We start from the raw sequence: 22,480 nt of genomic DNA on the forward strand, positions 1-22,480 counted from the left end.
GAGGGGGGGTGATGACAGGACTGTGAGTCCAGGGAAAACAAAGCTGCAAAGTTTACACAGGGACCCACGGGAGAAGGCTGTGGGCAACTGCCTGTTTTGCTTGTCTTTGTAGTGAGCTGTGGAAGGGGTGGGAGAGACATCCAAGCACGGTGTGGACAGGGGAAGAAGAGGGAGTCTCCTGTGGGCTGGTGTGAGAAGGGCAGACAGGCGATCCCCAGGGGTATTTGGGGTATGGCTGTTGCCGGATGTACCCGCAGAGGAAATCGCGAGGTCCGTCCACGAACAGCACGAGGAACGGGAAGCTCCTAGCAGAGTCACAGAGAAATTCCCAGCTCTTGAAGGGAAAATGGCACAACCGGGCGTTTAGCACAGGGATGATGGGCTAAAGCCTGCCTGCGGGTGCTGGGGCTCGGCAGCCCTGCCGCTGCTCAGCCTGAGCCCGGCCGCTGGCAAAGTCCCTCCGCGGTGGTTTAAAAATAAGCTCTGCAGCCTGTTGGACAGCCTTGCTTGGAAAAATAAACACGGCAGCGCCGGCAGCCCGCAGCGGAGCGCACCCGCACGCTCCGGGGACACCTCGGATACCCCCCAAAGTCCCCTCGGGAGCAGAACAACGCGTTCCCTTCCCTCCCTCCGGGCAGACCCCACATCCCCACCCGCATCCCCCGTGCCCGGAGCCCCCCGGGGCGGGGCGCAGGTGAGCGCTGCGGGCCTGCCCGCGCCGTGGAGCAGGAGCGCCTCCCGCAGGGATGCGCCGGGATAACAACCCGCATCGGGGAGGGGGGGGATAAAACCCCCAAAACCCCTACCCTCAAAACCCCTACCCCCAAAACCCCTACCCACAACCCCCCACCCCCGAACTCCTGGATATTTAATACACTAAAGGGTTTTTTTTAGCAGTGAAATCCTCTCTGCGATAGGGAATGGACTGGATGTCTCTCCCAGCTCTTTTGCAAGCGTCGGGAACGGGAAGAAAGGGGCAAAAGTATCCCTACATTTAAAAAAAAGGGACTGACAGAGCCCCACAAAGCAGTTCAGTCTAGAGGCACCGAAACCAGCAACCAAAACAACCCGTCTAACTTGCAAGTGGCTGTATCATTAAAAGGCCATAAATCCACGTTAGCAAATACCCCAAGCAGAAATCACAGCAAATCAATCACATTTTCACTCTGCCAGGAGGGACCGCCTCGGTGGATGGGCGAGAAGCACTCGAGACCAGGCTCTTGTGTTTGTCATTAATTTCAGAAACTCTTTGCCTCTCTCTCTGCCTATTTTTCATCGACAGCCAAGGAAGGCGAGGGTTGGAGGCCTCTGGTTTGTACATAGTTGAGAAGGCACATTTCAAAATAGCTGTAGCTGGCTTCCTTGTGCTGGTGGGAGAAGGTTTGAAGCCCAGTTCTACAGGGAGCTAAATACTTCCAGTAACGTCTCCAAGGCCAGCATAAATTGTGCCAGAGCAGGAGGAGCTGCAAACACTTCTGAGAAATTAAAGTGATCCTGGCAAATTGAGGAAATTACAAAAAATAAACGGTAGGTAATTCAGTTAAGGCAAAAGCACTTAAGGAGGAATAACCATCTGTACAAATGTATACCTCTGAGTTGCCAGTGCTTTAATAGCTCTGCAAATAGGGCTCTGGGTGTTGAAGTGGGTCAAAAACAAATTAAGGTTGGTGTTCATGGCAATGGAAGCGTAAAAACAAACAATTACACTGTTTGTGTAATTGATGCCTAAAGTCATACGTGTTAAACCTGCCCTGTCGAGGGACTCAGGAGATCTTAAGCCCAGTCAGAAAGCAAACAAACATTGTTTCATCTCCATGGATGTGAAATGAACCTTTTACTTTCCCCAGGTTTGGAAGGGCCTCAGCAGAATTTAGTGGCAAGATTTCTGTTTCACAGTGCAGGAAAGAGGGACGGAGTCTGTCCAAGAGCAAAAAAAGTGACCAGAGTTTTAGAGAACCTTATTATCTGCAGGAAAAAGGGTTTGCATAGAAAAGGCTGAGCAAAGGCAGGGCAGCAACTCACAGAATTCTCAAGGTTGGAAAAGACCTGCAAGGTCACCAAGTCCGAACTTCAGCTGATCACCACCCTGTCAACCAGACCACGGAACTGAGTGCCACATCCAGTAATTTCTTGAACACCTCCAGGGATGGTGATTCCACCACCTCCCTGGGCAGTCCGTTCCAACACCTGACCACAGTTTCAGAGAAGAAATTCTTCCTGATGCCCAACCTGTCTTACCCTGGCACAGCTTGAGGCTATGTCCGCTTGTCCTGTCGCTGTTGCCTGGGAGAAGAGCCTGACCCTCACCTGGCTCCAGCCTCCTTTCAGGTACTTGTAGAGAGTGATGAGCTCTCCCCTGAGCCTCTTTTACAGGCTAAACACTCCCAGCTCCCCCAGCTACTCCTCATAGAATTTGTACTCCAAAACCTTCACCAGCCTTGTTGCCCTTCTGTCGACTTGTTCCACACCTCAATTTCTTGTAGTGAGGGGCGCAGGACTGGACACAGCAGTCAAGGTGGGACCTCACCAGTGCCGAGTACGGGGGGACAATCACTGCTCTGGTCAGCTGGCAGAGATAACAAGCTGCAGTGCAATTCCTTGGCATGCATACTGCAGGCAGGGTAAGCAGTAACCACGCTAGACTGATACCAGGCTATGCCCGGAGCGACGCCTTTGTTATCATGAAGCCCGGGCCGCACAGCTCGGCAGCAGTTTTGCTCACAGACCGAGAGTCTCCTGTTCTTTGTTTCTGTGAAGGGCTGAGATAAACCCGGTCTGATTGCTTTGTAGGGGTCAAAGCCTTTCGCTCCCTCCTGCCCAAACCTCTCCTCGCCGGTGATTCTGCACGCATCTACCATGTAGCCAGCGCACCCCTTTCCGTCCACGTCCCGTTCCAACACCCGCTCCTCTCTCCAGCTCTCCCCAAACCCACAACCCCCACAACTTTGCCCCGAAGCAGGGGGTGCACCCCCTCCGCCGGCAGCCCCTTTCCCCGGCAGCACCGCTCCCCGGCCCCGCGGCTGCCGGCCGCTCTCCCGCCCCGCCCCGCCCCGCCGCGCCCGCCCCGCTCCCGCCCCGCTCCCGCCCCGCGGCCCGCGCCTCGCTGGGAGCTGTAGTCCGGGCAGGGCGGCGTGCCCGAGGCCGGAGCGGGCGGATGGCGCTGCGCGGCTCCCTGCGGGCCGGCCGGGCGCTGCTGCGCGCCCCGGGGCCGCCCGCCCGCGGGCTCTGCGCCCACAGCCGGGTGCGTGCGCGGCCGGGGCGCGGGGCGGGCGGGGCACGGGCGGGCGGGCTCCCGGGTGACCGTGCCCTCCGCTCGCCTTGCAGCCGCCGGCCTTCGGGTTCCTCTTCGATGTGGACGGCGTGCTGGTGCGGGGCAGCCAGGCCCTGCCCGCCGCCCGCCGCGCCTTCCAGCGGCTCTCGGACGGCAGCGGGCGGCTGCGGGTGCCCCTCGTGTTCCTGACCAACGCCGGGAACTGCCTGCGCTCGGCCAAGGCCCGAGAGCTGTCCCAGGCGCTGGGGCTGCAGGTAACGGGGACGGGGCAGCGGGAGCGCTCCCGGCGCGGTGTGCCGGCCGTGGGAGGAGGGAGCCCACGGCAGGGAAGCACCGCGAGTGCTGTGCCTCGGCCCGAGGCGCTGGACAGGGGCGGGCGGCAGCCACGCCACCGCCGGGAGATGGGGGCGAAGTCCTGCCTGCGGTTCCCAGCCGGCCTCTGCTCTGTCCCGCAGGTGTCTCCGGAGCAGGTGATCCTGTCCCACAGCCCGCTGCAGCTCTTCAGCCGCTTCCACCAGAGGTGCATGCTGGTGGCCGGGCAGGGGCCCGTGGAGGAGAACGCCCACGCGTATCCTTTGCTCCGTGTGCCTCATGGTGCTCTGTACATCCCGCTGCGGCATCCCAGCTAAAGGCTGCTGCTCCTGCCCTGCCCCTACCGCTCGCTCCCGCTCGCTCAGCTTCTAGAAGCACAAGGAGACACAAAGGTCACTGGGCTTACCTTATGGGGCAGAGTCCTCATGGTCAGGTGCAGACGCTGTTGATCTCCATTTTGGTCACCTCCTGGCTCCCCTATTCAGCATTGGCTTCTCATGCTCATTACCTCTCCTGTGGTTGCTGTTCTGTTGGTGGGATGCGACCATGAGGACTCCATCAGCTTTGGGTGTCTCTCACTTTTGAGTTAAAGTTGTGCTCCTCCCATTCTTTCATGGCGAAGCCCATTAGAGATCACTTCCAACTGTCTCATGGATAGATTTTTCCCCAGAATCTGACAGCACTTGAAGGAACTCAAATACAGTGGGGCTTTGAGCAATCTGGTCTAGTGGAAGGTGTCCCTGTCTGTGGCAGGGGTTTGAGAACTAGATGATCTTTAAGGTCCCTTCCAACTTAAACTGTTTTATGAAATGTCATTAGAGTCAGAGCATCCCAGCACAGGGAAGTGGTCTAAGTAGCAATCCCACGTGCATAGTGCCTGGCTGAGGCGAAGGACCAGCAGGTCAGACGTGTCTGCAGGGAGGTAAGAACTGCCTTCAGTGCTTGCACCATCTCAGCCTTGCACGCAGGGTCACACCCCGGACTCAATGTTTAACTTCATTTGTTCCAAAAACATGGCCCTTCTCTGTGTTTCCCCAAGGCACATAGGGTGAGCTAAGGACAAGGTGTTCTGCAAGCAAACGCAGCTCATCCTTCACCTGTATGTTTTTATCAGCACAGACCGTTTTCCTTGCACTAACTGAGCTGACCAAGGCTTCACTGATTCTGTTTGAGCCTCCCCAGCCCCCTGTGCTGCACCAATATCAGCACCCTGGCATAAAGGTCTCCCAAAGCACATCTATTCTGTCTTGAAGTGGCAGCCTCTGCTCTTTGCCCAGTTCCAGGGATTGCTGTTGAGTCACCTCAGCCAGGTTTTGGGGTTTTTTTGGTAACCTTTAGGGCCATCCATAGGTTGGAACACAGTCTGGCTGAAGGCTATGAGGTTTTGCATTACCACACTGCTCTAGGACTCGTATTCTTTAGTCCTACAGATACTTTTGCAAGTAACTTAAAAAAAACCAGTCACTTAGAAACCCCCAAACAAACCAGTCTCCACAACATTCCTTGATGGTCTGAACTAGCCTGGGCTTCAAGCACGTGGTCACCATAGAGGCACTGAGGAAGGCATATCCCCTTTTAGACATGGTGGACCTGAGCCGGAGGCCAAAAGAACTGGTAATTCCCTGAAGCAGCAGCAGCAGAAGGGCTGTTCTGCTGCAGAGGGGGTCACAGCACACAGCTCAGGGCAGGGAGGCTGCAAAGGGACAGGGCAGCTGGCTGCTGGTGACGTCCCTTAGCAAGAGCCTGGCACTGACACTGAGCAAGCAGCACCTCTGCTCTTCCCAGTGTTGGCTCCTGCAGGAAGGGCAGCGACTCTCCCCTCGCCTTTCTCATGCCACACCTGTCTTCCATTGCTGTTCCTTGCAGTGAGGGGTAAGATGGCTTGGTTGACATCTGCAGCTCTGAGAGAGGAGTACAAGATTTGTGAAATCCCATCTGGGATGGCGGGAGGGGGAAAAAAATTTTCTTTCGGTATTCCAGGTGGCTTTGTCCTGCCTTTTTATGGAATCGCATTGGCAGGTTCAAAGGAGGCATTTTTAGTTTTGTTTTGGAGATGGCATTAGGTTTTGCATTACTAACCCAGCCTTCTTTTTCTTCTGGCAGCCTCCTCCAACCACTGGCTTCCCCACTATAGAAGGTAAGCAGTGGCCTGTGTTTACATATGAGCAGCAAGCAGAACTAGCAGCAAGGCAGGCCAGCTGGGATGGGAGCTAATGATGTGCTGTCAGCTCGCTGGTATCCACGGGCAGCATATTCAGAGGGCACAGCCAGGAGGCAGCCTCACTGCTGGAAAAAGCTGGATGAAAGCAAAGCCGACTTTCCTCTGTGCCATGCTCCAGTATCTGGGACCAGTGGTGCACACAGTGTGGTGCTGTGCAGACTGGAGCCCTGGCACCAGCCGTGTTCCAGTGGTAGCTGTATGTTCCAGGGCATCCCAGCAGAGGAGGGGTTTTGTTAGCAGGTGGCTTTTGGATGCTGTGAGTTTCCAAAGAGCTCTCAAAATCGTGCAGGGGTGATTCTGTTTGGCGAGCCGGTGAGGTGGGAGACAAGCCTGCAGCTCATCACTGATGTACTGCTGAGCAATGGGAACCCTGGGGCAGAGCTGCAAGATGTACCATACCCTCATCTGCCTATCCTTGCCTGCAACATGGACCTCCTGTGGATGGCTGAAGCCAAGATGCCCAGGTGAAAAGCACATGTGGTGTTTGATTTAGCCTATTTCATACTTCTCTCATGCAGATGATCTTTTCCTACTGCATTTTTTCAGCATTTGAATGTTTTAAGAGTTTGACTTTACGATGTAATTAGCATCAGACGCATGAAAGCTGCATGAGAAACAAAGATTGAAACCTGGGACAAGCAAAAGCCAGACCACTGCCTGTGGATGGTGTGTGTGGGTGGACACCATACCCGAAACAGGCAGTAACCAAGGAGTGCTTGCTGCTTCAGTGGTGTTACTGGGGTACTCATGACCTCCTTTCTGGGGCAGGTTTGGCCATGGCACTTTCCTTCTGTGCTTGGAGAACATCTACAAGAAGGTGACAGGCAGGGAACTGAAGTACGAGGCCCTGATTGGCAAACCCAGCCCGGTCACTTACCGCTATGCCCAGTTCTTGATCCAACAGCAGGCAGAGAAGCAGGGCTGGAAGGCTCCCATCCGCCGCCTCTATGCAGTTGGGTAAGAGGCTTTTTCCTGCTGGTTTCCCGTAGGGAGTTGTATACTAACTGCCCTTTAGTGGGTTGGTTTGTTTTGGGGTTTTTTTGGTTTAATTTGGTGGGTTTAATACCAAAATCCCAGTGGTGTCTCTGGAGCCTCGCATCCTGGAACAGAGCCTTGCTAGCCTTTTGTGCCCTACGCAGCAGAGCTGTGGACTGTAGGATGCAGAGTGCACATAAAGTGACTGGATTAAAGACAAAATTAAGAGACCCAGATGTAGTACTGTAGGCCTGAGCAGGACACACTGCTCGGTAGACTCAGTGGCCCACTCTGGGTGCTCCTCTTGATGTTAGCAAATATCTCACACCCCTTCCTCCTTCAGTGCTGTCTTAATCCCAATCCCCCAGAGCCAGAGGGAGATGCTTGGGCTTGTTTCTCATTTCTGTTTCACACTGTGACCTTATCCAGGGACAACCCTATGTCTGATGTCTATGGGGCAAACCTCTACAACAGCTACCTCAAGTCAGCTCAGCAGAACCAGGTCCAGGCTGGGGTGAAGAGGAGCCCACAGGCAGCCAGTCCCCAGACTGAGGTTTACCTGGAGCTGAGGAATGACTGCAACAACTCAGTGGAGAGCTGCGAGTCGATTCTGGTCTGCACTGGGGTCTACCGCCACAGTGGTGATGTTCCCAAGAAAACAGAGCCACACACAGTGGAGGCAGTGTTCCATGGACATCGGGACTTCTGCTTTGACCCCAGCCTGGTGGAGGCATCGTACATAGTGCAGGATGTGGATGATGCTGTGCAACTTGCCTTTAAAAAAGAAAACTGGAGCTAGGGGTTAAGACAGGTGTGCCTAAAGATCTACTGTAAGGGATTTTATGTACTGGAAAGGGAAGATGGGGAGAATGGGCAGGGACCTGGGATGATCTTCTAATCTAGGTAACGTGAAAGAAAACTCCCTGTTGCAGCACTAAAAGCCCCTTAATTTTTTTGGTACTCATCTGCCATCCTGACAGCCACCCACAGACTTTCAGCTGTGACCATACATTGCTGCCAGCCATAATTGAACCATAATGGAAACAGGGTATAAGGAGCAGGCTTGTCCCAGCAATCCCAGTTTTGTTCAGCTCTCACAGCTCATTCTTTTCCACACTTTGTGTGCAAAGATCAAGGGAGCCCACCCTCCTCCTTGGGAGGTGTTTGAGGGCGAAACTCTTCCCCACACAAGGAGCCGCCATCAGCCAGCGAACCATTTTACAATGTGCTGTTTGTCCAGTCCGTGACTCCAGCACACCAGAAGCTGGGCTGTGGTGGCACTGTGCCAAGAGAAGGCTTTAAGTCTTAACATTCTCCTTGTGAAGAAGAAGTGCCTACGGACTTTAACAAATTCTCTTTGCCTGGGGATTTGCCACTGTATCACTGTCAGTCTGAAACAAAGTTCTGTTTTGCAGTCATCCGGCAGCTCTGGAGAGGCAGGGCCCCTCAAAGGAAGCTGCCGTAGCCAGAGCAACTTGCTGCAGGGCTGAGGTGAAAGTTATATTGTTCCCTCCCCCCTGTTTAGCATTCTGTGAACAGTCCTGCCTTTTCACATCCCGCTAGGGAGCCAGCAGCCTGCTCTCAGTAGCAGAGGAAACCACCAGAGTTTGAATTGACAGAGTTGTCTTTGCCCAGAACTCAGTGCTGCAGCAAGAGGCTGTTTTGGCACCCACTCTGATCCCAACTGTTGCAAGGAACATCCACCTGCTCCAGCTGGCACAGCTTCCAAGAGGGGCCCTTCTTTTGCCAAACAAAAAGAGTCACAGTCCACCTTTGCTCCTTCCTTGCATGCAAGGATTCAAAGAGAAGATCATCAAGCCAGGGTGGTACCAGAGCCCTAGATCCCCAGGCCTGATCTTTTAGAATACAAATGTCAGTGTCTTTCAGTTCCTTTGTTCCTCTCATCCCTCATGTGGTTTGCAGCTCAGGGATACCCCATGCAGTCTGACCTCTGGTCCCTCCTCTTCCTTTAACGTGCAGGTAGAATCCCCCTAACATGAATCAGCAGCTGGGGCTTGCCTGCCCAGGAACATTTCCCTAAAAACATTCACCTTCTATTGCCTCTGTTCTCCCAGCTCAGGCTATCCAGAGAAAGATAAGACTTGTGCCTCCATAGACATTCCAAAGATAAGCAAGGTTTGCATGAGAAACTCCTGTGAAAGATCGGGCTTAGCGAGGAGTGTCAGAGGAGCATTGTGATTTTAGAAGCACAGATCAGTCTGTGTATATGATGCAAAGCCTTGGAGCCAACACAGCTGAGTTGGTTTTCCTAATTGCAGTCAGCTCACACCACTTCTGAAGTATCAGAAGTAGGTCTGCTCTGCCTCTTCTTTCCTCCTTCCTGCTTTACCAGGCAGCTCCACACACAGGGTACAAACAAGATGTTCTGCACAGAAGTTTGAGTTCTTAATTCAAATCTCAGCATCCATGTGCACTGCAATTCTGCTCCAGCAGCTCTCCATCCTCTCAATACTGATGTATCTTCCTAGGAAGGTCACTGCTCTAGTCTTATGTTGTGCCAGGCTCTGTGTATGAAGCAGACCAGGTGCTCTTTCAGTTAGCCAGGCAAAAGAGGTCCGTCTCTGTTTCTCTATTCTTTACTTTATGAATAGGAGCAGAAAAATACCTCTTTGTATGTGAAATCCACAGTGGGAAGCAGTTTCTTCCTCTCAGCACTACTTGGGGCTCTTCTCCTTTGTCTCACCAGGACAAGAATTGCGTGGCTGCTTCTAAAAGCAGCTGTAATGAGAGGGACACAGATTTGAATCCTTTTCCTTTCACTGGAGAGAAAAAGAAATTACCATTTCATCTAGTTGCACAAGACATGGGCCTGTCTCCACTTGCCAGAAGAGGAGGCGCAGGGAAGGACTTGGTGTATGCCATAGGGAAGGTCCTTTAGCTGCAGCACCTCTCACAGCCACAGCTGTGCTGTGCGAGGCCTGAAACTGGAGCCCAAGCCCCATTTATTCATGGGGTAGCTCCAGTGTCCCTCAGTCTCGCTTTCCATCCACTGCAGGAAGAGGAGCACTCCCTTTGCTTGCAGCATTTGCTGACTTGGGTGGTAACTTCCACGGGCTTCCTTGGAATGGTCCTCTACGCCATGATTACCCAGACCTCAGGGAGCTGGCTGCTGGCAGGAAAAACGAGCCATGCCTTCAGTGTGGTGGGTGCTGCTTGCAGAAATGCTGTGGTCTGTCCACCTGCAGCAAGCCTTCAGCAGAGCTCTGCCTTGTTAAAAGTGTGGTGCCAGCTACTCAGAGAAAAGGTGCTGCTGAACCACTGTGCCCTGGGGGCTGCAGCATCTCTTCCAAGGAAGGAAGAGGTTTGCATTTGCAGCGAGAGGGAGCCAGGCATCTCCATCTTTGGAGCAGCAGTGGAGGTGAGCTGACTGATGTGAATCTGCTTCAGATGCCAAATCTGCTTTTAGCTCTGGATTTGGGGGGTTTTTCCACCAGTGTTCTGGGAGTCTTAAAAATGCGTAGGAGGAACTTCAGTGATAAAGAACTGAAGAAAGTGCTTTGCTTGTGAGTTGAAATTGAACAGAAGGGAGGAGAAGGAATCTAGAAATATCTTGTACCCTTTCCCTAGTTCATGCCAAATAAGGCTGCATAAAAACCCTGCTTGTTGCTCTCTGCACTAATTAGCCAGATGGGCTGCCCTTGATCTGAGCAATGCCAAGACCTTTCCCCTCTTCCCCTTCTCAGCTCCTTGAAACAGTGCACTTTGTCCAAGTCCCTGCCTGGGAATTGCGTGGACCCAGTGGATGGAGTAGGAAATCTGGCTTCTCCAGCTGCTGTTGGACACTGGCTTGATTCTGGAAGGTTACTATTAATGAAAGTGCTTGGCAGGTCTCCTGTGTTCATGAGTTGTGCTAGAGTGCTGTACTAGCTTCTAGCTTATCTGCAGTTCATTTATGGACATCTGTTACTGCTAGAATTCAGTCCTTTTTCCTTGGAAGTGCAGCTTCCTGGAATTAGCTTCAAGCGTGGCTGGTGTGAAACTCTTCCTTTGCCTCATATATTGCTCAGAAGTGGTGTCTCTGAAGCCATATTTCTGTCCTTCAGAGCAGGGATACTTCTGTGCAGATCATGGGGCCAAGCAGGAGAGGGGACTTCACTCCTGATCCAGCACCTTAACGTTTATAGGATGCACTGCCCTGTACAACAAACAGGGTCAAGACCTGATCCTAACAACTCCATCTTCCAAAGATGAACAGGTTTTAGTCAAGGCAGAAGGGAGCTTGCAACTGAGAACAGCAGGAAGGAACCAAGGGATAGACCTTGTTTTGGATCTGAAGCCAAGAGCTTTTGTGGCATGCAGTAACATGGTGGCCAGAGAAGTCAGTTCCTCTATTCCAGGGACACATGCAAGCACTAACATTGCATTCAGGGAATCAGATAACACTACTGTCCCCTTCCTTCCAGTCCTAATCCTGCCACGTCTTTCTCCCTCCAATGTTTCAGATTGTGTCATGTGCACTGTAGAAGAGTGATTGTATATCATTCAGAGAAATCACAAACTGTGATTATTTTAGATTTCATATTAATTTCAGTGCAGTTACAGAGCTGCTACTTTGATCAAGCACATATGGAAAATAATAAAAGATGTTTGCTTTGAAATAAATTTTGACTTTCTGTGTGTACATTTAATGGGTATTATCCTGCTCTCTTTCACGTCTTTGCCCTAGAAGATTGTTAGGGCAACTTCTGTTCACTTTTTCATTTTATCCCTGCTCTTCAAACTGTTACCAGATTTTCTTGAGGGAACCACCCTGAAAGATACCCCTTCAGCAATTAAGTGGCAAACTTTCAGACCAGAACCAAAAGCTTCCCCTGACTTCAATGGAAAATTAAAGATCCTGCTAGGTGAAACCATCATCTTTAATGATCTAGAAACAGCCAATTCACTTGCATAGTTCTCATATTTCATCAGAAGGTTTCCCATCTACAAAGTTCACAGCTCACAGGGTGCACATTAGACAGCAAAACAGGCGTGATGCAGAGTCCTGAGAACTTGGTGTTGAAAGCAACAATCAGTAAAGCAGTTTTGGAGGGATGGGACAAGGATTCCCATTCTCAGCAGAGAGAGGAATTGAATTATTTTCTGCATCCTGGAGAAGCAACCTATGGCCCTGACCTCTAATAAATAACGATAAAACGTGTTAATCAGCCTTCTCCTTTTAGCCAGTGCTCTGGTAGTTGGAGCACTCACCCAGGACGGGGCTAATCAAGGTTTAGTTAAGCAGAGAGAGATCACAAGCTGAAACTCCCAGGTGCTGCGTGTTTTAATCACTACACTTGTCAGCTTAGTGGGCTGAGGCTGTGTGAGCAGGGCAAGAGCAGGCTCGTGGAAATGGTTCTCCAGACACCACAGGATGCCTGCAGGGGCTGGGGAGGTTCCTGAATCCAAGGTAGGCAGGCGGGAAGAGGGAGGACCTGTGGTTGCAGGGCAAGGGCAGCCTAGGGTTAAGGTGTCCCTTGTAGGAGAGCCTTAGCTGGGAGTTAGATTTCCAGAGAAATCCTTACCCAGCCTAAGGTGCAGACTTAAACACTGAAGAAGGACCAACCTGAACTACAGGATTGAGAGCCCTGGAGGAGTTTGCTCCCAGGGGCGTGCTGTGAGAAATGCCTGCCAGGGTAACCCCTGGGAAGTGCTTGCTCCCTCCTCACCCTCGTACCTTTGGGGCCCTGCCCAAACCCTTCCATTACTGGACCTTCCTAACCCCAATTATAAAAGCACAAATCTTCTTCTTCTTTTTTTTTTTTTTTACTGCCACAGTCAATTTGATGAACACTATGCACTTACAGACCTTCACAGAGCCAGTCTGCAGCAGCTTAAAACCCCACACCAGCAAGGCAGCTACATGTTCTCTAGGAACCAAAACTCCATCAAGAAAACATTCATCAAGAAAACACTTCATTCACTATAATAAACCTAATTTTCCTTTTCAACCATTTCTACTATGAAGAACTTTCATTTTCTCCTCAAGGTCAGATCAATACATGCTCCATGCTAAGACTGAGCAACTACAAAATACCAAGAGCAAACCCCAGTTCCGCTCTCCAAACCCCTACCCCGCTACAAGCATGAAAAGAAACATCTTGGCATTTTCTGCCGGTGTTGAAAGCTCTTTGAACCGACATGTAATTACGAGCAATAGACTGTTACACTTGTGTATCCTTTGGAAGAGTATCTGCATTCCCTGCCCCGTAACTCGGGATCAGCAGTTTCCTTACAAAGACTGCCTTCAGCAGCCAAGGCATCGTTGACTTTTGGTGCTGGCCAGGTGAAACTTTTTTACACTTGTCTGTAACTTCAGCCCTGACCATTCGAATGGATTAGGTAAGTGCAGTACAGAGCGTGTGTCAGAGAATCCCAGAAGCTTCCTTTCCCACACAAAAGGCATTTTAAGTATGGTTGGAGCAGATTATGCTCAAACTCACTGAGATCAGCTTTGCCTCCTTCCCTCCCACTGCTGCCAGTTTCTGACAGCTTACTGCAGGGTATAATTAGGTATCTGGTTTCTGGTCTTTCTTTCAGGCATGTATCTGCCTCTTCTTTCTTCTCCTTCCCCCAAGAAATTGGGTCATTATTTTGTTTCCTCCCAAGTTCAGCCCTCAACAAAGTTTTGCCTTCCCCCAGCAGGGGTATTTTTGAGGGCACACTACTTGTTTCCACTTGTAGTGTAAACTAAAAATGGCAGCATTTTAGATATTCAGTATGACTATTGCACAAAACTCTGTTGTCTGCTGTTTGCCTTTAAATATATGTATACACACACATCTCTGTGCATACACATCACTACATAAAAAAGCCAAAAACGTAGCCTGGGAGCTGCTGAAGAGTAGAAGCTATGTATAGTTTAGCTTTTTAATGTTTTAACAGTAATGGTTAAGCACTAACACATCCAAGGGCTGCACATTGCATTAAATAACTAGATCACATGGGAAGCATCAACTTGTCATATCTCATCCTACAGTGTGCTACAAAAAGCTCTTCAGTGCTTTCTCGAGTAGAAGGCATTTCTCCCCTCATTCCCATTTTAAGGAAGAGGCACAATTTCTGCTTCCTTTCCTACAAATAAGCTTCTTTCTTATTCTCACCTGTTTGTTTGGGTTGTGTTTGCAGTGCTGGAGCCCATGTTCAGCCCAAGGAAGCCCTTGAGCTTCCACCCTCCTTCCTGGTGCTCTCCCATCCCTGGTCATAACTCCCCTTGCCCTGCAACCACAGGTCCTCCCTGTTCCTGCCTGCCTACCTTGGATGCAGGAACCTCCCCAGCCCCTGCAGGCATCCTGTGGTGTCTGGAGAACCATTTCCACGAGCCTGCTCTTGCCCTGCTCACGCAGCCTCAGCCCAGCAGGCCCCCTGAGCACCCAGCTTCCTCCCAGCTGCCTCAATTCCCTGTGCCCAGCTCCCCACATCACCTGGGTGGCATGGTCAGAGCCCATTTCCCGGGTTTGCAGACCAGCTGCAGGCGACAGCCCACCCCTCCAAAGCTCAGGGCTCCCCACCCAGTTCCATTTACCCCAGCAGGTGGGACACTGGATGGCCACCTAAAGCTTTGGGAAATGAGGCTTCTTTGTGGAATGAGTGCCTGGATCAAAAGCAGAGATGTGAGTGCCTGTGGCAGGCTGCCAGGGCAGCTAAGTGAGCATGTCCAGCCTATGGCACACAGGGAATTGCACTGCTCAGGAAATCCAGAGCATGGCAGCCAACGAGGCAAAGCTGTCACTGTCTGCTGCCCAGGCAGGGCAGGACCAGCCCTCTCTGCATGAGGGCTGTTGCCCTGAGTGGCCCAGGTGGATGCTTGGTTTTCATTCCACATCCTCTTGTAGAAGTGGAAAACTCCTCTTGCAGCAGAATGTGCAAGACCAAGACCAGTTTAGCTGCTCACGCATGGATCATGCCAGTGACACAAGTATTGGCTTACCCTGAGGACAGCCAGGTGAAGGTGCCCACCCATGTTGGATAAAAGCCAGGATCCAGAGCATAAGAATGTGGTTTTACCCTCTACCGTGGACCACACACACTTACACTGCCATCTACCCCAGCCTTTCTGTGGAAACCAAATTAGGAGGCACAGCTGGTGTCATTCACAGCACTCTGAGCTGTCCTGAACTCCCAAGGAGGACCAGGCTCTGCTTGAACATGAAAGAGCAACATAGAGAGCAATCATCCTCCCTGGCCGTGGCCTCCAGCCTCATGCTCCCTATCAAACAGAGACCGTCCACAGAAGCCTAAATGAAGTGTTTGTGGGGTTGTACAAAAATTGTAGTCTAAGCAATTGTTTAGCCACGGATTTTTCTTTGGCAGCAAAGTCAGTCAAAGAGAGAAAGCCTTGCCAGCAAAACACACAGGGCTCAGCAGCAGAGCCCAGGCTCTCATGCCTGACAATCCACACAACCCTAGAGGCTGGAGAGCAAAGCCAACATGATGGGAGTGTATCTGGCAAGGAAGGGAGGTGGCTCACTGCTCTGTCTTCTTGCATCGTGAATGACCTTGGACCAAGCTGCTCACCTGAGATTGCTGCTGCATTGCTTCCAGCACACAAAACCTTGCCACATTCCTGTGATGGGTGGCTGTTCCCTCACAATGCAGAGGGAATAGTGTCCCCGGTGTCACTTGCAGCAACCTGGCAGCACCTTCGAGGCACTGATGTGGGATGTGGATCATGGGGAGCAGCCCCTGGGCAAGGCAGAGGGCAGAGGGGGTGCCAGAGGTGTGATGCCTGGGCCAAGCACCTTGACAGAGGCCCTCGAGCTGCCTGGGCTAAATGCAGGCAGTGCTGTACAGAGCTGCTGGGAGCCTGCTCTGAGAGGTCCTTGGCCTCAGGCTGTCATGCAGCCACCTGCTGGAAAAGAAGTGGCAACAGCCCTCTTTGGAGGGCTAAAATTGGTGACCTTCTTGAAATGAACTGGTTTTATTTGCTAATGGAAACGTGGAATTAGTGACAAAGCCCTCAGCAAGAGAGCACATGGTGCGTTCAGCCTCATCTGGTGCTGGGGACCATGACAAGGTCATGGAAGAGAGGAAGGCAGTGGCACAGGTAGTGCTGATGCGAAGTTGGATCTTGGCAAGTGTGTCCCAGAATTGCAAACATAACGTGAGTGTAGCAGAAAATAGATGTTCCCCCTCCGAGCTGCACCCCAGCCAAGCAGGATGCAGCAGCAGGGATGCAGCAGCACGGACTTGGAAGCAGGGCAGCAGCTTTGGGGGGGACCACGGGAACTCCTGCTTGTTGCTATCCCAGTTGAGAGGTGGTACCATTTCAGCCCTGTGCTGCCCAAGTAACCGTGTTAAAGCTTGCATAGCCTCCAGTTACATTCTCTCTTTCCCTCTGTTCTCACCATGCTTTTAGAAAACTGATTTATCTGTGCCCCCTCGCTCCAGTCTCCACTGACAGCAATGCTTCTGCCGTGACCTTTCCTTCCCCTGCCTTTCCTCCTGATTATTGCCGTGTGTCCAAAGAAATCTTTGTGTCCATCCATCCCAAGTTCTCTCTTTCCCTTTCTCAGTTATCTCTTTGCTTCAAGTTTAAGCATGAATTCTCCTTGCTGCCCAGAGCAGCCAGGGACATTGACTGGAGAAGGGCTCCTCAGGGAGCCTGCACCAACATGTATTAGATGGTTGTCACTGCTGTCCTCGATGTCCTTTCCAAGTACTAAGCAGCATTTTCTCAGTCCCATGTGTTGATTTAGCAACACCCTCAAAACATGGAGCTATTTTGGATCTTTATCTCAAAGTGTAGTTAATACAGACATTTGTGGAGACAGTTTATTTGATGTGCTTCACATCATTGTCAGGCAGCGCCTGGCTCATCACTGGTGGGCACAGGTACGAATGAGGGACTGGTGATGCTGAGCACCGAGCCACTTTGGAACATGATGTGCCAAGCCATTAGTGCTGGTGATGAATGGATGCAGCCAGCTATTAACCTCAATTCGAGGCCATTGATAGTGGGTCAATAAAGGTCCTGACTGGTGCTTTCAGTAGAAGTAGGAACTTTAGGGCTATTCATATCAATTTAAAGGCTCTGTCCCATCATGGCAAGCTGGGAAGGGCCCTCAGCATGTGGATTGGCTCAGCTCAGAAAATTGGTGGGAAAAAAGACACTTAGTTTGATGAACAATCACACCAATGTAGGGACAGATGAATGTCCAGCAGCACAGATGAGCCACGAGTGAGTGCTTCACTGTAGGCTCTGTGCCAGGCCAAGTGGTCTTTGTCTTGGTCAGCCTAGAGCGAACAGGGGAGACCGAAGCGCTTCCGATGTTACGGAGTGGCTGTCGGGGTGCTCTGGCGTGTCCATGGGCGACTCGCTCGGGCGCGGCTCGCTCCATTCGCGGGGGTCCTGCGGGGCAGGAGGCAGGATGCTCCCCGAGATGTGCAAGGGGAGCATCCCCGGGGACGGGGCGGGGGCGCCTTCCTACCCCTCCCCTTCTCGCCCCCCTCCTCCTCTCCCCCGGCCGCGCAGCCTCTCCCCCAGCCCCAGCCCACCCACCGCCGCCAGCCGCCCGCCCCGGCTCCGGCAGCTGCTGCGGCTGCTGCTCGGCGCCGCCCCCGGGCTCCCCCGCCGGCTGCCGCCGCTCGGGCTCTCGGCACCGCTGCCGCTGCCGCTGCCGGGGCCGGGGCCGGTGCGGCGGCGCGGGGGGCGGGCCGGGGGCGGGCCGGGGGCCGCGGCGCGGCCGTCGGGCCCGGCGCGCCGGCTCGGGGGGCCGGGGAGGACCATGCACCGCGCTGCCTCCAACCAGCGCTCGGTCTCCTCCTCCTCGGGCTCCTTCCAGCCGCCGCCGCCGCCGCCGCCGCCGCCGCCGCCGCCGCCGCTGCCGCCGCACGCCGCCGACCGGCAGCCCCTCTTCCCGGGGGGCTCCAGCAGCGGCGGCAGCCGGCGGGGCTCGGGGTCGAGCTCGGGCTCGGCGCGGGCCCGCCGCCCTCGCAGCCCCCGCAGCAGCACCGAGGAAGAGGAAGAGGAGGAGGAGGAGGAAGAGGAGGAGGACAGCATCAGCATCAGCAAGCCCCTGGTGCCGCCGCCCGCCACCCCGCTGCCCGCCGCCGCCTCGCCGCTCCCCAGCAGCAGCAGCAGCGGCGGCGGCGGCGGCGGCGGCGGGGGGAGCCCGGGCCGCAGCATGACGGCGGCGGAGCTGTACGGGGCGGCGGCGGCGGGCGGCGGGGCGGGGGGCGGCGGGGCGGCGGCGGGGGCGCTGCTGGGGCCCGGCGGGGCGGGGGGCGGGCGGCGCTGGGGCTTCCAGGCGCTGTCCCTGGTGCTGCTGCTGGGGCAGGGCGCGCTGCTGGACCTCTACCTGATCGCCGTCACCGACCTCTACTGGTGCAGCTGGATCGCCACCGACCTGGTGCTGGCGGCCGGCTGGGGCATCTTCTTCTGCCGCAACAGCCGGGCGCGCCGCCGGGAGCGGCCCCCGCCGCCCCCCGGGCCGCCGCCGCCGCACCCGCTGCTGCTGCACGGCCCCCCCGGCGGCCGCGGGGCCGGGGGCCGCGGGGCCGGGGTCCCCCCCCGCGGAGGCGACTTCGCCTACGCGCACCTCGCCTGGCTCATCTACTCCATCGCCTTCACGCCCAAGGCGGCGCTGATCCTGGGCACCTCCATCCTGGAGCTGATCGAGCTGCGCCTGCCGCTGGGCACCACCGGCTTCCGCATCACCCTGGCGCTGTCCGCGCCGCTGCTGTACTGCCTGCTGCGGGCCATCGGCACCGAGGGCGCCGGGCAGCTGCTCCTGCCGCCGCAGCCGCCGCCGCAGCACCGCGCCGCCGCCGCCTTCCTCGCCACCTGCCTCGACCTGCTCGACAGCTTCTCCCTGCTGGAGCTGGTGCTGCAGCCCGGGCGGCCGGCGCCGCTGCCCGCCCCGCTGCGCTACCTGCTCATCGCCGTCTATTTCCTCTGCCTGGCCTCGCCGGTGCTGTGGCTGTACGAGCTCAGCGCCGCCCGCCCGCCCGGCGCCGCCCGCCTCGCCCTGCACCTCCTGCTGCCCGCCGGGCTGCTGGACGCCCCGCTGCTGGCGCTGCGCTGCCTCCTGCTCCTGCGCTACCAGCAGCCGCTGTCCCTCTTCATGCTGAAGAACCTCTTCTTCCTGACCTGCCGCGGCCTGGAGGCGCTGGAGACCTGCTGCCTCCTCCGCCCCGCCGCCGCCCCGCCGCCCGCCAAGTACGGCCCGGCCGCCGCCGCCCCCGCCGCCGCCCCGCTGGCCCACGGGCTCTCCGACGTGGACGTGGGTCCCCACGGGTACGTGAACGCCTTGGCGGTCACGGCCCAGGGCTGAGCCCCGCTGGCCGCCCCCGGAGGAGCTCCCGCCGCCTCCGGGCTCGCTCCCGGCAGAGTCTCTGTCTCTCTGCGTTCTGCTCAGGTTCCCTCCGCCGTGGCCGAGCAGGGGAAGGGGACGTGGGCTTCCCTGTCAGACTCCCGCTCCCCTACTCCTTTCCTCATGGACAAATCCAGCAGCGGAAGCTCCGCACAAACCCGACTACCTGCAGGAGCCTACGGATGACACTTGTCCCCAGAAAACGCACCTGTCCTTCATGACAAGACTTCTTCTAGTGCTTCTGCCCCTCCACTCTCTGGAGGGTCCCGCTCTTCCCCGCCCCCCCCCGGACATTGTGTTGCTTTGTATCCATAAAGGTTCACTTTTTTCCTTTTCATCCTAAGCAGGGACCAGTACATTTTGTCCCCTCCTTTAAGAACTCCTGCTGACCACAATAATGAGATGCGAGAGGGGCCTGACCAGCAGACGTTGCCTCCAGGTACGGGAAGGACAGAAGGAAGCACGCTTTGGTTTCCCTGGGTCTTGCAAAGCTGCTGCCTCTGCTTCCCAGGCCTTTGTGTACCAGCTAAGGAACCTCTGGAAGCACGCTGGCCACTTGGTCACTTCAAGCCCATGACCCACCTTCTCCTAGCCAAAATGTCTACCTCTGTGCTTCAACCTTTTGCATCTTACATTGACTTCACATGCTAAAGAAACCAATCCAGCATGGACATAAACCAGGGCTTAGGCCCCATTTCATAACCACCAAGACATTGATTTCTGGTGAGAACAGGGTTTACAGCAGCCTACTGCTGGCATCCCCAGGTGCTGGGGCTCTCATTTCTCTGTGAATATGCATGTTTACGGGATCAGCGTTGGTTTTCTTTTACACGGAGCGTAGGGTCTTCCTTTACACAGCCAGAAAGGCTGGAAAATTTCCTCCGGCCCCCTTCCATGCCTGCTTGAGAGAGCAGAGATGGGGCTAAGCCTGCAAAGTGCCCCCTCTCAAAGAGCAGAGCAGAGCAGAGGACGCTGGCACTGCTGGGGCTGGGCTCCATGCTCAGTGAACCTCACTTTTCAGCACAGAAAGCTAAGTGCTGCAGCAGCCCTCGAGGCAGAAGGGCTCTCGAGCTTTGCCGAAAGCCCACGTATCAGCATCCTGTCCTCTGTGTGCATGTGGTTTAGGGTAGGTGGGGAAAAATTGTTAGCAACCTTTCACAGGAACACAGTTTTCTTTGGTTTTAAGCTCCATGAATGTTGGGTGGGGTTAAGGCCTGCTCTTCTGCCTGGCTGCCGCTGCTCCTGAAACCAGCCCCATGGAAGCAGGAGCACACAGGCCACGTTCGGAGGAAGGACTTTGCCCCTCCCAGGCTTATATTTTGTTATCTGGGCAAGGCTGCAATAATTGTGAAAAACGACAGTTTCCTGTCACAAGTTTTTTTTTCAAGCTGTCCTGATGGGAAGGGGAAATAAAGCACGACCAACTGCTACCCAGAGCCCACAGCAGGACTGCAGGCACGGCCCAGACTTCTTCCACACACACATTCATTCTTTCCTTCAGGGCTTGGGGCTTCAGAGCCTCTGTCCCACCTTCCTTTTCACAGAGTGGGATCAACTGCCTGCTCCGGTGGACTGCTTCAACAAAATGTTTACAGTCTGGTAACTTCCAGCTCCCAGAGGCAGAAGTGGGGCTGCCATGGGGCTCTTCTCCCCCAGCTCTCGGTGGCTGATGGGTTTTAAGGGGCTAGAACAGCCCCTAGAAAAGATGGGTCAATAGTGCTGTTCTGTTCAGAAGTGCAGCTAGGATGGGTGACTTGCTGCTCTCCTCATGCCAAATGGAGAGTTGGCAAAAGCTAGGCTTAACTTTCCCACCAGTGCTTTATTTTTAACCTGAGCCCTTACATGGGCAATTGTGTGAATTTTGGCCAGTGGCCTTTCTCTTTGGTAACTTCTTCTTGTCTGGACAATCTTGGTGCTGTGAGTGACTGTGATTGTAAAACTTGGTACTGTGAACTTTTCCTATGTGATGTGAAATGTGTCGAGGGGATGCTAAGTTCCTGGCCAAAGGAGGTGTAATTACAGGTACATGATGCTTGTACAGGTATTTGTTTCCTTGCACCTTCCTTTTTCAGCATTAAATAGATAGTAGAAGCTCAGAAATAATTATTCAAGAGAGAATAAGGTGATACCTGAACCTAGGACTGCTCCATTCTTCAGTCAAACAGCTGAAGGAAAAAAAAAAAAAAAATCCCCAACCAACTTTGCAAAAAAAAAGCAGAAGGGAAAAAAGAAAAAAAAAAAGCTTTTCATCACCAACTGTGTTTTGCTGCTCCTACGGCCAAGTTCCCAACAGCACCAAAGTGCTAACCCCTAATACACTGAAGCGTGAGCATAGCTGAGACATCAAAAGAATCACAGCAGGATTATTAACAAGTCTTACTTCAGTACCCCTTCATAGCCCATAACAAAGTTTGCTGTTTCAACAGTGAGTGCCTTTTTCCAGTTAGGATATTATTGAGAAAAATGGCATATTTGGAATTTATCTGGCCATGGCATATTGAACCCATTGGCAGTGAACTCACAGTTCAGATTTGTCCGTGGATTAAAAGGTTGCCCGGGACAGATGACCCTGCAAAATGACACTTCTGTTGCTTAGAATTCCTTTGTAGAAAAAGTTGTTCTTTGTGGTGCCATGGTTTCTAGGTTGTTAGGACATGTGCTGTTTGGAGAGTGTAAAGCTTTTGTAGTTGGCTACACAGAAGCCCCCTTGCAACTAAAAGGGCAGCTCTGCTGCTCCTGCAATTACTTACTTTGAAAAAACATTTAAAGATCTTCAAGGTCTTGTTTATAAACCTGCTCCTCCTTTGAATTCCCTCCTCTTTGGTAATCGAGCTCTTGCTTCCATTTAAACCTCTCTGTTTGCAGAAGAGAGACGGTGGTACCACGGAAGTGCAAACAATACCTCTCCCGATGCACCTTGCACAACTCCTCTACGTTCTGCCAACATTAAATTGCTGGTCCAGGTCAGTAACACTTTGCCGAATGAAATTGTGCCATACTAAGACACATGTCCCTTGGGATTCTGTTACGAGCCTCGTAACGCAACTCAGTTATTTAGCATTTTATTGCTCTTTGTTTGCTATCCTGACAAAAGAGATGACTACTCCCAGGAGGGGAAATGGAAGTGAGAGATAAGGCCTGTGGCTGATGGACACTTGGCATCCCCCTGGCATTAATCAGAACTTGTATTTTTTAAAAAGCAAGATTGTTAAAATAAAATTAGAAACTTGTGACTGATTTTGCTCCTCTTTTTTTTTTTTCCTCCTTTGAGTCTTGCTGGGCTATTCAATTTTGTATTGAATAGGGACTAACAGATGCGTTAAAGTTACTTGTTTTCCTCATACTGGATTGCTAAAATAGTGTCTGGATTTTCCCCTCAAACAAACT

General features: G+C 53.5%; 2 protein-coding genes across 2 annotated transcripts; both read left to right on the plus strand.

Moving 5' to 3' along the window:
- The first annotated feature begins 3,146 nt into the window (after positions 1-3,146).
- HDHD5 (haloacid dehalogenase like hydrolase domain containing 5) lies at positions 3,147-11,402 on the plus strand. The gene is made up of 8 exons (XM_032107930.1): positions 3,147-3,241; positions 3,325-3,525; positions 3,727-3,839; positions 5,104-5,197; positions 5,687-5,720; positions 6,094-6,268; positions 6,573-6,761; positions 7,209-11,402. The coding sequence occupies exons 1-8, from the start codon at positions 3,155-3,157 to the stop codon at positions 7,576-7,578; spliced, it is 1,263 nt and encodes a 420-aa protein (XP_031963821.1). The 5' UTR covers positions 3,147-3,154; the 3' UTR covers positions 7,579-11,402.
- Positions 11,403-17,464: 6,062 nt separating this feature from the next.
- Positions 17,465-22,330, plus strand: TMEM121B (transmembrane protein 121B). Its single transcript, XM_032105683.1, has 2 exons — positions 17,465-17,938; positions 17,990-22,330. Exons 1-2 carry the CDS (start codon positions 17,507-17,509, stop codon positions 19,052-19,054), a joined length of 1,497 nt encoding a protein of 498 aa, XP_031961574.1. The 5' UTR covers positions 17,465-17,506; the 3' UTR covers positions 19,055-22,330.
- Positions 22,331-22,480: the final 150 nt, after the last annotated feature.

The sequence above is a fragment of the Corvus moneduloides genome, chromosome 4 (assembly GCF_009650955.1).
Source record: "Corvus moneduloides isolate bCorMon1 chromosome 4, bCorMon1.pri, whole genome shotgun sequence".
Lineage (NCBI taxonomy): Eukaryota > Metazoa > Chordata > Aves > Passeriformes > Corvidae > Corvus > Corvus moneduloides.